This window comes from Zootoca vivipara, chromosome 2, assembly GCF_963506605.1.
Source record: "Zootoca vivipara chromosome 2, rZooViv1.1, whole genome shotgun sequence".
Taxonomy (NCBI): Eukaryota; Metazoa; Chordata; class Lepidosauria; order Squamata; family Lacertidae; genus Zootoca; species Zootoca vivipara.
Window position 1 is genome coordinate 23,852,465 of NC_083277.1, and position 15,766 is coordinate 23,868,230.

The 15,766-nt window shown below is 43.2% G+C and overlaps 1 protein-coding gene across 6 annotated transcripts in view; it reads right to left on the reverse strand.

The window, feature by feature from the left end:
• The window catches only part of CADPS (calcium dependent secretion activator), a 376,860-nt gene that overhangs the window by 191,025 nt on the left and 170,069 nt on the right, over positions 1–15,766 (reverse strand). For all 6 annotated transcript variants that reach the window (XM_035106756.2, XM_035106772.2, XM_060271298.1 and 3 more), the window contains exon 7: positions 4,871–4,982. In XM_035106756.2, coding sequence (XP_034962647.2) covers positions 4,871–4,982 — 112 coding nt within the window. The remainder of the gene's footprint in view (positions 1–4,870; positions 4,983–15,766) is intronic.

Below are 15,766 nucleotides of genomic sequence, written 5' to 3' on the forward strand. Positions count from 1 at the left end.
TAAGTTTCATTCACATTTCAAATGTAATACAGTGGTACCTCTACTTATGAATAACTCTACTTACGAATGTTTCTACTTATGAACGGAGCTCCGTCCGCCATCTTGGATGCTGTTTAGATAGGATTTTTTCTACTTACGAATTTTTAGATAGGGTTGCTTCAATTTACGATTTTTTTCTCCCAATGCATTCCTATGGGATTCAACTTACATTTTTTTTTCGACTTACGAATGTGCGTTCGGAACGCATTAAATTCGTAAGTAGAGGTACCACTGTACATTTCTTTGTGAGATGGCAGTTAGTAGCTATATTTGGTCGGTTTTTCCTCTTCTAAACATATCAGAATAATGGACACTTCTAGCTCAGGCCCACACAACTTGCAACCCAAATGCAACTCCGATATAGCTCCAGCAGAAAACTGTGCTGCGACGTCTACTTAAAAGCACAAACATACTTCAGATAGCTTCAAGGTGTATTGTCTGCCTTCTGCCAGTGTGGTGTAGTGGTCAGGTTTGTCGGAATAGGACCTGGGAGACCGGAGTTCAAATCCCCATTTCGCCACGAAGCTTGGGCCAGTCACTGCCTTTCAGCCTAACCTACTTCACAGGGTAGGTTAAATGGGGATTAAATGTGGAAGGGGAGAAGCATGTGTGCCACCTTAAGCTCCTTGGATAAAAAGGTAGGGCATAAATGCAATAAATCAAGCAATCAATGCCTCTTGGTACAGTCCTTTGAGCTGAGGCAGTGTGCCATGCAGCTCCTTAGAAGCAAGGGGTTTCTCATGTTTGGGAGTAGTAAAGAACCTCCAGTTAAGGTTCTGGAAGCTCCATTGGGTTTCCTGGAGAGGAGAGCCTAGGAGTTCGCTACAAACTGAGCAGGTAAGCTCATTCTCTAGATAAATCATGCCCAGGGGCCATTACACCCACCATATTTGCAGTCTCAGGCAGGGATCAGAAAGAAGCTTATTGAGCCTTCTAGGGTTGCCAGACTCAAGAGTGCCCTGCTCTCTTTTGAGTCTGGAAACCTTAAAGAGAAACCAGCAAACCCTTTGTTTAATTTCCAAGCAAAGGGTCTGCTGGTTTCTCTTTAAGGTTTCCAGACTCAAAAGAGAGCAGGGCAATTAAAGGCACAGAAGTACTGTCCACTATTGAGTCTGGCAACCCTAGAGCCTTCATGGCTCCCCAAACATGCATGGACGCTACGGGATTGGGCTGTTAGAAAAACGAAATGCCCATTATTCTCAGATTTCATGAAACAATGAGTTGTGGCTTGTGGACGTTATTGCTTCTTGCCGTTATTGCTACAGCTAAATGGGAAGCATTGGGATAGCTGCTGAGCTAAAGTTGAAATATTTTAAGTTCCAATCAAGCACAGAATTGGTCTCAAGAACACCTTTGGTTTTTTCCTCTTTCGGGGCCTCATTCTACTTTAGACTGCTTGGTTCTGCTACCTTTGGGACACTATTTTCTTCCTTCACTCATCTGCAAGAAAAACAAAACAAAACTGAAACGCTAAACCATGGGCATAATTCTCTCTTGGAATAAATAAAAACAAATCTCTAAATACACCTACTTGTCTATTCATCAGGATTCTATTTAAGGGGGAAGACAACAGAGACACCTTCTGCCCAAACAAATAATCAAACAAAAATCCTTCCAGTAGCACCTTAGAGACCAACTAAGTTTGTCATTGGTATGAGCTTTCGTGAGCTTTTTTAAATTTTGTTTCACGGCTGCCTACCTGTAACTAGCCTTCTGCCCAGTGTGTGAGACACTCCTCTCATAGTTGAGGGGAAGTGAAGGCGCCTTTAATAGTGAAGGCTGCTCTCAGTCTCTGCACCTTAAAAGGACCTCCTGTTTAAAGACACAGATGGTCCTTATGTCCAAATTCTAAAATATGCTTAGAGTGTGTGGGGTGTGTGTGTGTGTGAGTGAAGAGAAAGCAGAGGCAGACATAGAATTCATTGGCAATTATGTCTGCCACCAAGACAAATTGTGCAGCTGCAGGCTCTGGAGAGAGCGAGGGGGAAAATCAATGATGACTAACTGAAGTGTCATAAAGCAACAGAGAAGGAACATTCAGGAGCACTCTGTGTGTAGCTGATAGCACCGGGGAACAAGCTCAATCACAAAAAGGGGAATTAGTGTTATGAACCTTAGCAGCTGGGGGAATAAAGGGGCAGGCTGCAGTTAATTCAGCAGGGGCTCTGTTGCCAAATTTAGCATGCTGAATTATTTACTGATCATCCAGCTGACATCATGTAATCAATCCCCAACATCCACAGCAGATCCTCCTGTCCCGGGGCTGTTAAGGTGAAGTATTTTCCAGGACAGTCTGCAGCGTTGTATGTCTGCAACACAAGCTAGCTGAAGCTCAGGTAAATTTCAACAGCTTTACAATTTAGGCAATCCCATCTCTACTCTAAAAGAAACACCTGGAAGAGGCCTGCATTGACTGGTGGCAATGTGTGAAGAGGATCTGCCTTGATTTTTCATCCTTCTTTTCTTCATTGCAATAGCTTGACTTGCCTGAACTAAAATATCTCTTTGAATTGGTAAAAGAGAAATTAAGGATCAGTGCTCTACATCAGCATCTTCTGTTAGACAAGGTAGGTTAAAGCATGTAGCCAAGATGGCTTACCCATCACTAGTGAGCTAGGGAGACTTCATTTCACATCTCCCACCAATCTTCCTGAAGTTATTATGGCAGCAGTGCTTGTATATTGTCTTTTTAAATTGCCCATTGCTGTGTTCCCCACTTATTTCTTATTGTTAAATAGAGTGTACTTAATTGAAGCCTTGTCCCTAAGTGTGGTGACAGATACATCCTACAAATTCGGCTACCACACTTATAGTAAGCTCTTAAGTCAGGGGTTCTCAGAATTTCTACTCTCGGGGCCCGGTGGAGATGACTAAAGATTACTGAGGACAACCAGGCACAAAATGGAGGCAGATGGAGATGGGTTATTTGGCAATTAGTGACATCATTTTCTACTGATCCCTGTACAAAAGCCCTCTTTTGAAATGCCTAAATTCTTTGCCACAGCAGTTTCCTTGTGGCAAAGAGTTCCATAGTTCAGCTTTTCTCATAGATATTGTGAGTCAGTGTCCCTGTTTTAGACAGAATATGCTTTAAGTGGAATAGGTTTTTTATTTTATATTTTTCGCTTTCCCTATTCCCCTCAAAGCATTTTTTACTCATTCATTCCCATTTCTTCTTTTCTCTCTTTTAAATTACACCTTAGCCCCCTGCAACTTCCAATTTCTTTTATCCCTCCTCCCTGCTCCTTTTACACACACTTTTTTCTCCTGTAACGAGCTGTCCTTTCTTATCCCCTTCCTTTCTATTCCCGGTGTGTTATTATTATTATTAAGCTGATTTTTAAAAAGAAATTCATCTCCTAAGTTCCTCCAACACCCCCTTTGGCCTCACGAGAATTCATCAATATTTTAGTGTGAATTTCTTCTAATATACACATATTCGTGTGCAATTTTGTATAACAGACACATCTTTGCAAAGCAATTTTGCCTAATAAGATTTTGGTATGTTATGTTCACCGATATCTGCATTTTTATTTACCCTAATGAATGCATTACTTGGCCAGAGAACTTTACTGCAAAATTCGGAAAAGTGTGAAATTTTGAAGGATGGCTGGGTTTCAGTTTGAATATTGTTTCGGAAAGTGCAAATTACGTCGGTTTGGCATGAAATATGAACTGCATTGGATTCCTCCCCCATCCCTAATTGCTGGTGCTTTCGCCAGCCCAACCAGGAGATGGGTCAGGTGAGTGAGGAGGTGCTAAGGCCCACTGGTGGCCTCTAAACCCACCATTTGTGGGTATGTCTAATCGGGTGTGTAGCTGTGCACCAACAATTTAGACATAATCGCTTCAAGCTATAAGAAAGGAGATTCCGACTAAACATCAGGAATAGCTTTCTGACGGTAAGAACTGTTCAACTGTGGAACAGGACTCCCTCAGGAGGTTGTGGACTCTCCTTCCTTGGAGGTTAGATGGCCATCAATCATGGATGCTTTAGTTGAGATTCCTGCATTGCAGGGGGTTGGACTAGATCAGGCATGTCCAACAGGTAGATCATGATCTACTAATAGATCACTGGACATCTGTGGTAGATCACTGGCTCCCCCCAAAGAAGCTCAGCAACTTCTGCTCCCCTAAAAAAAGCTCTACATCTTTGCCATGAAGCCCCCAAAACAGGGCTTTCCTTCCTAAAAAAAAAGCTCAACTTTGACCTGAACCCCCTAAAACATGGATGGCTTTCCTTCCTAAAAAAAACCCTCAACAACCTCGACCTGAACCCCCCCCCCCAAAGGGGGTAGATCACTGCCAGTTTTTAACTCTGTGAGTAGATCGCAGTCTCTTGGAAGTTGGCCACCCCTGGACTAGATCATCCCTGGGGGTACCTTACAGCTCTACAATTCTATGATTCTATATGCAACACACACCAACACTTTATTTGAAACAAAGACTTCGACCAATCTCTTCTCTGAAATACTTTAGTGATTGTGATGCTTACAAGGAACCAATCTAGCTCCTTCTTTCCCAGCCCAGAAAGCTTTGTCTTTCAGCTCGAGAACAAACTCTGTTCTCCTTTTCTGTTCTGCAAATGTGCATTTATGTGTTTTATGTGCTTCCCCAACAGCTGCCAATATTATTTCTTTGTTTGGGGACGTTCGGTAGGCTGCAGTTCTTAAAAAGCTATGCCAGAGATGAAATGTTCCAATTTGCAGCACTGCGGGTTAGAAAGCCTGTGTTCTTTTGTGACCCGAGTTCATAAAACTGCTACCCCTGATGGGCGACGGGGTTTCCTTCCTCCTGCAAAGCAAAGCTGAAGAAGCATCGCTGCCCTTACCCGCCCGAGTTCTTTGTCTTCTAAAGCCAGCACACCGGTGCTCTCGGTAAACAGCTTCACCTTCACTGCGGGAAGGGCGTGCGTCGTGTTAAAGTCACCTTGAGTCCCCCATCTGTGAAAACACCCAAGACGGGGGAAAATAAAGCATGAGGCAAGAAACGCAGCCTGCCAACCCAGCCCCATCACCTCGGGGTGGAAAAGGTTAATGCAAATGTCACCAACTGTCTTAGGCATTAAAAAAGCAACAGGAGTGACATCGTGCTAATTAATTAAGTTGGTAAGAAAAACTGTACGACTACAACTCTGCAATATCACAAAGCTTCCTCTGGGAAGGCAACCGAATAGCATGAAGCGAAAGCTAGAAGAACACACACATCCGCACGTGCCACGGCTACATAAATGCGCTTTTATTTATTTTTGCAAGTGAGTAAAATAAACCTGATGAACATAATTTAGCACTGAAACTTCGCACAGATGTTGCAGAGCCATCTGGATACTTACCTGTCTGCCACTGCTACTTTTCTAGAAAAAGAGGTGCCGTAACTCATCATGAACCCTTGTTCTTCCCAAATTTGCAATGGCGCCCACAGTTCCGGCAAGTTCCAGCTCAAAAAAAAAAAAAAAGCCCTGCCTGTCTCCCATTACTGAAATAGCAGAGTTGTTGCAGACACTAGGAGTCTAGTAAATGAGGCATCTAGGAGCACAAGAGGCCTGCTCAGGCATCGCTCAGCATTAGAACCAAGGTTTCCTCTTCCAGGGTTCTGACTTGTATGGGGATCCTCCACAGAGGCAAAAAGTTCTCCATTGACAGATGTTCACCTTATTGGGTGTGGGGCGATGAAAAAACAGCACAGGTAAGGTAAAGGACCCCTGGACAGTTAAGTCCAATCAAAGGCGACTATGGGGGGGGCGGCGCATTCCTTGCTTTCAGGCAGAGGGATCTGGTGTTTGTCCACAGACAGCAACGGAACAGCGTGACGGAAACCAGAGCGCACAGAAAAGCCATTTACTTTCCCGCCACAGTGGTACCTATTTATCTACTCGCACTGGTGTGCTTTCGAACTGCTAGGTTGACAGAAGCTGGGGCAGAGCAACGGGAGCTCACCACCATTGTGTGGATTTGAACCGCCGACCTTCTGATTGGCTAGCCCAAGAGGCTCAGTGGTTTAGACCAGTGGTCCTCAACCTTGGGCCTCCAGATGTTTTGAGACTACAATTCCCATCATCCCTGACCACTGGTCCTACTAGCTAAGGATCATGGGAGTTGTAGGCCAAAAACATCTGGAGGCCCAAGGTTGAGGACCACTGGTTTAGACCACAGTCTTTGCCTTACCTTTACCATACCTTTTCTATGGTAGCATGGATCTCGGGGGTCAGGGCTTAATGTTGAGCCCTGTAGCCCCACTCTATCTGTGTATATACTGTTGGATGCAGGGATGCCAAAGAAGGATGACAAAAACATCAGAATGGTCAGTTCTAGTGCTTCATTGAAGAACGTGTGAAGTACAAATAATAAAATTATTAATTATTCTTATCCTTACAGCAAAGCAGCCTGCCAGTTCTCCTAGCCTTTGCGGGCGCGGGACGGACACCACAGCAAGGAGGTGGCTTGTCTGCATCCAAGCAAACATGCACCCATTCTTCATACACAAAACACTATATGTCACTTTGTCTAGGACTTCCCATCACTTCATCTGCCAAGGACATAGGTGGCAAATACGCAGAGACAGTTTCCCTTTCTTAGCTCAGAGCCTAGCACCTGAAGTCCACAGATAAGGATGACATCAAATAAGCCAGTTAGAAACAAGTCACCAGTCAAAACAAGTGAATATAAACATATATAATCTTATTGCTACAACCACCCCCAGTTAATTGTGGGTTTATCTTGACTACCAATATGGTGTTCGCAAAGCTTCTCGAACAGTTCAGCTTTGGTTCATCACAATTGTATCTTCTAATAATGCCAATTTTTTTGTTAAACGCAGTTTGGGATCTTTGGGCAGTGTAGCAGAGGGTTTGGGGGGGGGGAGAAGAGGAGAAAAGGGACAGACGGTAACAGATAAGAACATAAGAGCTCTGCTGAATCAGGCCAATTATTAGACAATCCAGAATCCTGTTCTCATAGTGGCCAACCGGATACCAAAGGGAAGCCCTTGAGAAGGATCTGAGTACCTGATGGAGTTTCCAAACACTCTTCAAGGGCAGCCCCGCAAAGAGTACATTGCAGTACTCCAATTTGGATGTGACCAGGGCATGACTAACATTTTGTACTATTCAGTCCACTTTATCCTGAGCCACTTGTGGTACGCTGATAAATCCTTTAGCTTTTGGAGGTCTTTTGTCAGAGGAGGTGTGCTCAGGATGCTGGAGTTAGAACATTCTCTGCCTTATTGGTTCATTCCAGTTTAACAATTCATAGCAGGATTCTACTCTCTAGCTCTGGAGAGAACACAGGGAACTTTTCATTATGGCTGCGATTGATTTTCAATAATCTTCACAGCTCATTTAATTTTGTTTCTAGAACTTCCAAGCTGCGCTAACAATTTTTTTTAAAACAAACGGTGCATTTGGTCTCGTGAAGGTAGGCAGTTCTCTCCTCTCCCCATCTCTCACGTAATGAAACTCACATACAGCTTAATAAATCTTGAAAAATGGCCTTAATATTGCCATTCTGTGTAAAGAGACATCATAAAGAACATTGTGGCCCAGCTCTCTCCTGTTTCCTCATATCCTCCATAGTTTCCCAAAGGAAAACAGGGGTACTCCGTTGCATGAGTTGGTGGAGGGAGGGGCACTGTTTTGCAGCCCAGAGGCAAGGCTCAATGGATAATGGTGGGTCTTGAGCAGGGAACCTGTCACCCTCCAGGTGCTGTTGGGCTTCAGCTCCCATCAGCCTCAGCCAGCAAAGCCAGTGGGCAGGCATGATAGGCATAGCTGCCAAGTACCCCGTTTTCCCCGGGAAACCCCCGTTTTTACTTACCTTTTCCCGGTGGTCCCCCATATCACTTCATCTCCCGTTCTTCTCCATTATTTTCTCCTGCCGGTGGCCATTTTTTTCTTTCCGATTTGCCCTTCTATGGGCACCAAAAATGGCCGCTGCCGGCTTCAAAAGTCGCATCTACGCATGTCCGGAAGTGCATAGACGTGACTTCTGGTGTTGGCAGCGGCCATTTTTGGTGCCCATAGATGGGCGGAGCGACACCGGAAGTTGCGTTGACGTACTTCCTGACATATGTACAAGCGACTTTCGAAGCCGGCAGCGGCCATTTTTGGAGCCCATAGAAGGGCAAAGTGACACCGGAAGTTACGTCGACGCAACGCCCGGTGTCACACGGCTGCCGGTCCCGGATTCTGCAGTCCAGGACTTGGAAGGTAAGATGATAGGAGCTGTAGTCCTGCAACATCTGGAAAACCATAGGTTTCCCATTCCTGGACTAGTGGCTTAAACTTTTCAGAAATGCTCAAGTTGTTGGGAGAAAAACTATCCGTACTTTCTCATCAAACCTAAACTTATCTACAACTTGAACCGGGGGGCTGGTATGCCTCTGTTTCAAGTGTTGTTACTTTCTGATTGAGATGTCACTGTTTCTTAGGATGCAACCCTATGCAGCATTTACTTGAGAAACAGCCCACTCTGTTGGAGCTCTGAGAAAACAGGCTTGCAATTCTGCTTGCAGAGGCCTGTGAAGCAGAATGCACTTTTAGACATAAATGTTTCTACTTGTGGTGCGAATATCTCCAGTGTGGTACACAGCTTGTACTCAGTCCCTCTCCTTGTGGCGCGCAAAAGTAATTGTGGGTTAGCCTCTAAGGACTGACAAGTATGAATAACAGTACATAGTGTTTCTGAGCTTTAAGATTGTATTTTTTAAAAGACTTCTGACTATTAACTCTGTCTGGCATTTTAAAACACGAGATGAGGAAAGTTTTGAAAGTCTTGGCCAGGCATCCCCAAACTGCGGCCCTCCAGATGTTTTGGCCTACAACTCCCATGATCCCTAGCTAACAGGATCAGTGGTCGGGGAAGATGGGAATTGTAGTCCAAAACATCTGGAGGGCCGAAGTTTGGGGATGCCTGGTCTTGGCCTTATCAAAAACAGAAAATATTTGAAAAACTATGTGGGATGTGATACTTTCCCCTTAAGCAGGGATCTGTGGTCCTCCAGATGTTGGCTTCAATTCCCACCATCCCCAGCCAAGCCTAGCTTAGGAGTTGGGGATGATGGAAGTTGTAAGCCAACAACATCTGGAAGGCCACAGGTTCTCCACTCCTGACCTAAAGCCCACTAAGTTTGAAATCACCATTGAAATGGTTCTGACCAATTACTTTCTGTAGTGAATGGTTGCCTTTTCTGCAGTCCTCGAAGTTGAGATATGTGCAATAAAGGGAAACGGAAAGCATACACCGTGCATTCAAGTTGCCGGCAATCAATGGAAAGATGGTTGGATGTGACTGTGCGCAGGCATATAAACCAAAACACAGATGGTGAAACTAATTTTAGGTATAACTGCCTTAAGCAGTTTGTTTCCCTGTCAATATCTCACTGTGTGTTTCTTAACTCATAGAATATCACTGTTTCCTGGATTTGCAGACACTTAGAATTGCTACTTAGGATACACAGCCTTCAGCAGGCCTGCGTAACAGCCTCTCAATTAACTTTAGGTTGGTGATCTATGCATGAATGATTGAAAACATCCAGATTGATTGAATGATTGAAAAGAACCCCAGGAGTCACAAAACTATTGGGCTCAGTTGCTGAACGCTCTGCATTACTTCTTTAACCTTCTGTCACTTCTCTACAGTGGCACCCCATTTCTTAGGTCCTGTGCAAGTAAATGAGGCCCAAAGTGAGAGAAATCACACACACACACGGTAGAGGCATGTAAAACCTCCTATTTATTCTCATAAGATTTGTGCCTTCCCAAGCATTGGCACTGGATGTGTGACATATTCATGCAAAGGAAAATACAGTCATACCTTGGAAGTTGAATGGAATCCGTTCTGGATGTCCATTCGACTTCCAAAACTTTCGGAAACCAAAGCGTGGCTTCTGATTGTCTGCAGGAAGCTCCTGCAGCCAATCGGAAGCCGCGGAAGCCCCGTCGGACGTTTGGCTTCCAAAAATAGTTTGCAAACTGGAACCATCACTTCTGGGTTTACGACATTCAGGAGCCAAAACATTTGGGAAATAAGCTGTTCGAAAAGCAAGGCAAGACTGCATGTGATTTGCAGAAAGGCTTGACATTTCTACCAGGAGGAATTCAACATCACACAAAGGTGTTTGTTTCATCACGGCAGAAACGGTATGGCTTGCCGGAGGGAATAACCCCCCCCTCTCTAAATAGTAGTTCTGAGAACTAGGAGTTGCTTATACCATCTTCCCAGACCAGGAGAGGACATTGGCCTCTTTGGACCTCTTATGTCTTGTGATACCCAGGCCAGGTGTTTAGCAACACACTTAAAGATCAGAGAGATTTTTTTTCTGGGGGCACTGCAGGCTTGTCCTAGAATTAATAGGAACAATTGTGCTGGGAATAGGTCCTTTTCCTGCACACTGTTGACTCATTCCTTTCAACAAAGAGCCCCCACAGTCCCCACAGCCAAGAAGTGAAAACTTTTGATTAAATAATGTTTTTGGAGGTTTTCAGTGTTGCTCATTTTCAAGGTGTAAACCATTCAGAGAACCTTTTTTGCAGTGAAAAGTGGCATATGCAATCCATAATATGAATGAACTAGGTGGCTTTGAGCAAATAAAGATTTTTTTCCCCAAACTCAGTCTTTTTTTTTTTTGAAACAAAGAAATAGTGACCCACCTCACAAATGCAACAAATAATACGCTAATAGGAGGAATACAGTGTATCAAATTTATCCCATTCTTGAAGGAGTTTGGAGAACCAGCAGAGGGCAGTATAGGCGTGGAATATTCTACCAGTTGTAGAATTCAGCTGAAGACAGACAATAGGATTTGAAGGTAGTTTGATAGAGGTGGTGTTTTCTGTAGATGTACTCATACAGTTGTCTCACTATTGTCTCTTGCAAACAGATTTGTGAATCACTTGGAGTGGGGAGAGAGGGAAATGTATTGTCTGGAGAATGTATGAATTCCTCAGGAAGTGATTTCTACTAAGTACAGAGATATAGCAGTTAAACTGTAGTAAAATCTCTGTAGATACATATGGTGTTTGTGTGTGTGTGTGTGTGCAGCAATAGTTCTTTTCAAGGTTTGTTTCCTAAAGAAATATTTCATACTTAATATCAAACAAAGAAAGGAAGGTGGGTGAAATTATACACAGTTTGTGATATTCCCCCCACCTTTATCATTAAAAATTTCATTTGTTTATGAGCCAGGATTATACAAGCGAAGAGCCTATAAAGGTAGATTTTTCCTTTATCGTTAGTAATTTCATTTGTTTATGAGCCAGGATTAGACAAGTGAAGAGCCTACGGACTTTCCAGTATCAAATGGACCCTCCATCTGTTCACCTGTCAGAACTTTGAACGAATCTCACATCTCAACCTGAAATTAATCCAAGTAGGCTTTGAGAGCCTACAGATTCTGTGAGCAATCTTTGTCGCCATCACTTCACTTTGTCTCAGTTCCCCATAATGTAAAAATAGAAAAATAAGAAAAGGAAAGTAATATTAAGACTTCACAAGCTTCTTATTAGCATGAATGAGCTAAATATTAGAATAGATATAAGTTGAAGTTTTGGGAAATTTTTTGTTTTTGTTTGTTTTTTTGTATTTTGTATTTTTTGTATGTTTGTGCTTTTGTGTCTTTCTTTGTTACAAAATAATAAATATATTTGAAAAAAAGCATGAATGAGCTAAAAATTGTAATGCAGAAGCTTGATTCAAGGCAAGGGCAGAATATTTCATATCCACGTGCTTGTTGCATTTTGCAGATAGATGTTTACACCTGGGAAACACAGTCACATTGCTCAGATTGGACAGATAAGTCTTAATGTGATTAATGGGGGGGGAAGCAGATAGTTAAATCTGCATAGAATTGCATCTTCATGGATAAAACAACTTGAGAAATTCATTAAACATGTCTTCCTGGATAATCTTAGTGGCAGGAGCTAGATGGATCCCATCACAGATAGAATTGTATTACAATACAAACACAACCTCTTGGCCAATGCCATCCTTGCAAAAGGACTGGGATGCATGTGAGAAGCTGTTCTTCCTGAAGGGCTTGGTTGATACTGATCTCTTCAAATCCGAGCTCTTGGAAACAGCCATAGAACAATAGGATCGTAGCAAGTTTGGCCTGATTTGATGACTTAAGATCAGAAACACTTTATGTACAAGTTCTGCATGTTGACGATCAGCTCCCTGAGAGCTGACCATAATGCAGTTTGAGAATAATTCATTTCCATAGCTGGATTGGATCCATTTGTGCTTCCAATTTTTGTGTTGTTTTTAAATCAATGTAACAGTTTTGTTTTGTTTTTGAATCCATGTTTTGAGTCTTGTCTAAAGAAGCCGAAGTCCTGGAGCACTTTGGGCACCCTTAATTCCGTTATCCTCTTTTGAGAAAGCCAGTTATGCAATGATCGAAAATTCCCGCCTGGTCATTACGTAAGACATTATTCCTTCTCTTTTGCTCGCTTGGATTAGCATGCTGCACTGAGACACTTACTGAATGTTCAGACCCTTGAGCAAACCAGAGCATAGACTACAGGCCTATATAGGGAAAGGGAAGGATACAGTGCCATTTGGAAGGGGATGCTAATTTGCCCTGATATATTTTATATATTTTATTTCATACACTCAGGCTGCTGTTGCAGGTTTTGCCTCCGGGCTTCCTGCAGGTGTCTGCTTGGCCACTGTGAGAACAGGAAGCTGAACTAGATCGAAGTCTTAAAGTCTGTTAAAAGAATCTTATTTATAAATATCATAGGAGTTGAAACATGTGATTAATCATGCCAGAAACACATCCCTCTCACTATGCCTATAATCTATTACTTGCCCATACTAAGATAAAAGGAAAAGGATCCCTGGACGGTTAAGTCTAGTCAAAGGCGACTAGGGGGTATGGCGCTCATCTCGCTTTCAGGCCGAGGGAACCAGCGTTTGTCTGCAGACAACTTTCTGGGTCATGTGGCCAGCAGGACTAAACCGCTTCTGGCACAATGGGACACCGTGAGGAGTCCCAGAGCTCTGCAGCAGTACCTATTTATCTACTTGCACTGCTATGCTTTCAAATTGCTAGGTTGGCAGGAACTGGGACAGAGCAACGGGAGTTCACCCCACCATGCAGATTCGAACTGCCGACCTTCCAATAGGCAAGCCTAAGAGGCTCAGTGGTTTAGACCACAGCGCCACCCGTGTCCCCCATACTAGTAAAAGCTCCAAGCAGGTGGCTTTATTACAACCATGATGGTCACCTGCAGTAAGATGGTACATCTAGCTTCCATAGCACTGCCATTTTTTTTTTACCATGGTACAGTACTATGAACACCACAGACCCTCTCCCCTTAGAGCTGCTCCACCCTTTAATTCAAGGCAACACCATAAAAGCTGCACAAGTTCTGGCTCTTTGGCTAAATGAATGAATGAATGAATGAATGAATGAGAAACATATGCAGCTTCATAGTGGTTCAAGGTTGCATGGGAAGATCTTTTCCTACTGCCACCACCTAGCAGGAGAATCGAATAAACTGGACAGGCCAAAAGTCTGTCCAAACAAAAAAGTATTCACCTTCTAGCAGAGGTCCCCTAGACTGTGCACTACATATGTACATTAAGTGCAATGTCGCACAGGACACTTAGTTGTGATGTCTAGATGAGCTGCAAGCATTGATTGAAAGGTAAGAAGTGCCAAGAATCTGGTGCAAGACATGCCCGGACTTTAAAGCATTCACCGGCTTTATCTCCCAATATGCTAGTAGCAGGGGAACACACCTTCATAGTGATAAAGCCAAGCGATTCTAAGTAAAGATACACTTGACTGTTTGAGATCGAGTCTGGAAATGTGAGCGCTATCTCTGCTACGCTAATCAGAGAGAATATCAGTCTGCAAAGGAAATTGTAAATTTACAGAAAAAGAGTTCCATCAAGTCTCTAGGATGTGGTAAGGAAATGAAGGCTGAGGCTTTAAAATTCCCAACACAAAGCAGTGTCTACAAGACACTGAAATATTTTTTTCCTTTTTCCTCATAGGAAGTATTTTGTGGCACTATGTGGCACTTCTCATTGCGAGAAGTGAGGTTACAGGGAACCAGACAGAGGGCTTTCTCGGTAGTGGCACCCGCCCTGTGGAACACCCTCCCATCAGATGTCAAGGAAATAAGCAGCCATCCTATTTTTAAAAGACATCTGAAGGCAGCCCTGTTTAGGGATGTTTTTAATATTTAATGCTGTATTGTTTTAATACTCGATTGGGAGCCGCCCAGAGTGGCTGGGGAGACTCAGCCAGATGGGTGGGGTAAAAATAATAAATTATTATTATTATTATTATTATTATTATTATTATTATTAAGTTATCGTTAAGGTAAACTCTAAACTATAGCTAAGGTAAAGCACCCACCTTCTCTTCTTCGCCCCCACCAACCCGATCACCGAGGCAACCCAATAATCGTGCCACACGGCCCAAGGTGCCATACTGCCTCAATCTAAAGAGCTGCCGGAACGCACAAAAAAGGTGTCGGAACTCAGTTTTGCTGAGTTCCAGCTGAAAAAAGCCCTGATGATATCTTATGGGGACTGGATATCAAAGAGACACTGTTTCTTAACCGGTTCCTCCTGCCCCCATTTAAAAATAAACTAGGAGCAAACGAACGCAACACCTAATCATGAGATGTATACTGCTACTGGATATAGAAAAGCCTAAACATTAGGAAGAACTGTTCGACAGCGGAATTTGCTGCCAAGGAGTGTGGTGGAGTCTCCTTCTTTGGAGGTCTTTAAGAAGAGGCTTGACAGGCATATGTCAAGAATGCTTTGATGGTGTTTCCTGCTTGGCAGGGGGTTGGACTGGATGGCATTGGCCATTGTGGTCTCTTCCAACTCTATGATTCTGTGATTCTAAGTACAGTTGTACCTCCGCTTATGTATCCCTCCAGTTACATAAACTTCAGGATACGTATGTGGCAAACCTGGATGTATATTTCCGGGTTTTTGCCGCGCGCGCATGTGCAGAAGCGGTCTCTCCGGTTGCGAAAACCTCAGGATCTGGCCAGACCTGTCCGCAACCGGAGGTACCACTGTAGTTCTCATTGGTTACATGATAGGAAGGTAGAGCCACTGGCATTCTGAGAACCATCAATTCAAATATTGTAGAATTGGAAACTGGAAAATTGGTACAGAGGGATGCTATTATGTGATGAAGGATGAAGGAGGAGATCTGAAGTGGGCAGGTGGCAGGAGCTGGGATATACTTTCAATTTTTTTAAAAAAAAATCCCCTCAGGAATCAAAAGCAACAGAGACAGGCAAAACGCACGCATTAATACCATCTCACTGAGGATAGGGCACACAGAAAACATTTCTAATAAAAAAGAGTAAGATTTACTCGCAAGGGCAAAAAAATAAATAAAAGTGAGCAGTTCATCAAAGCAGCTTGTGGAATTTACTACTTGCTCTGGGATAAGAAGGTAAAACATACTCTGTTTTGTCTCTCAGCCCAGCAACTGTATGGTTATTGTTTCACTAAGAATTTTCAGGATCAAACACAAAATCCATATTTTAACAGCAGCTTGCCATGTGCCTCCAGGAAAACTCACAAGCAGAGAGTGATGGCAAATAGCTCTTATTTCCTGTTCAACGCAACACCTAATCATGAGATGTATACTGCTACTGGATATAGAAAAGTCTTTCTTTGTTGTCACAACTAATCTGGAGCAAGCAATTTCATCAGTTCTGTGTAATAGCATCCTAGTTATGAAATGC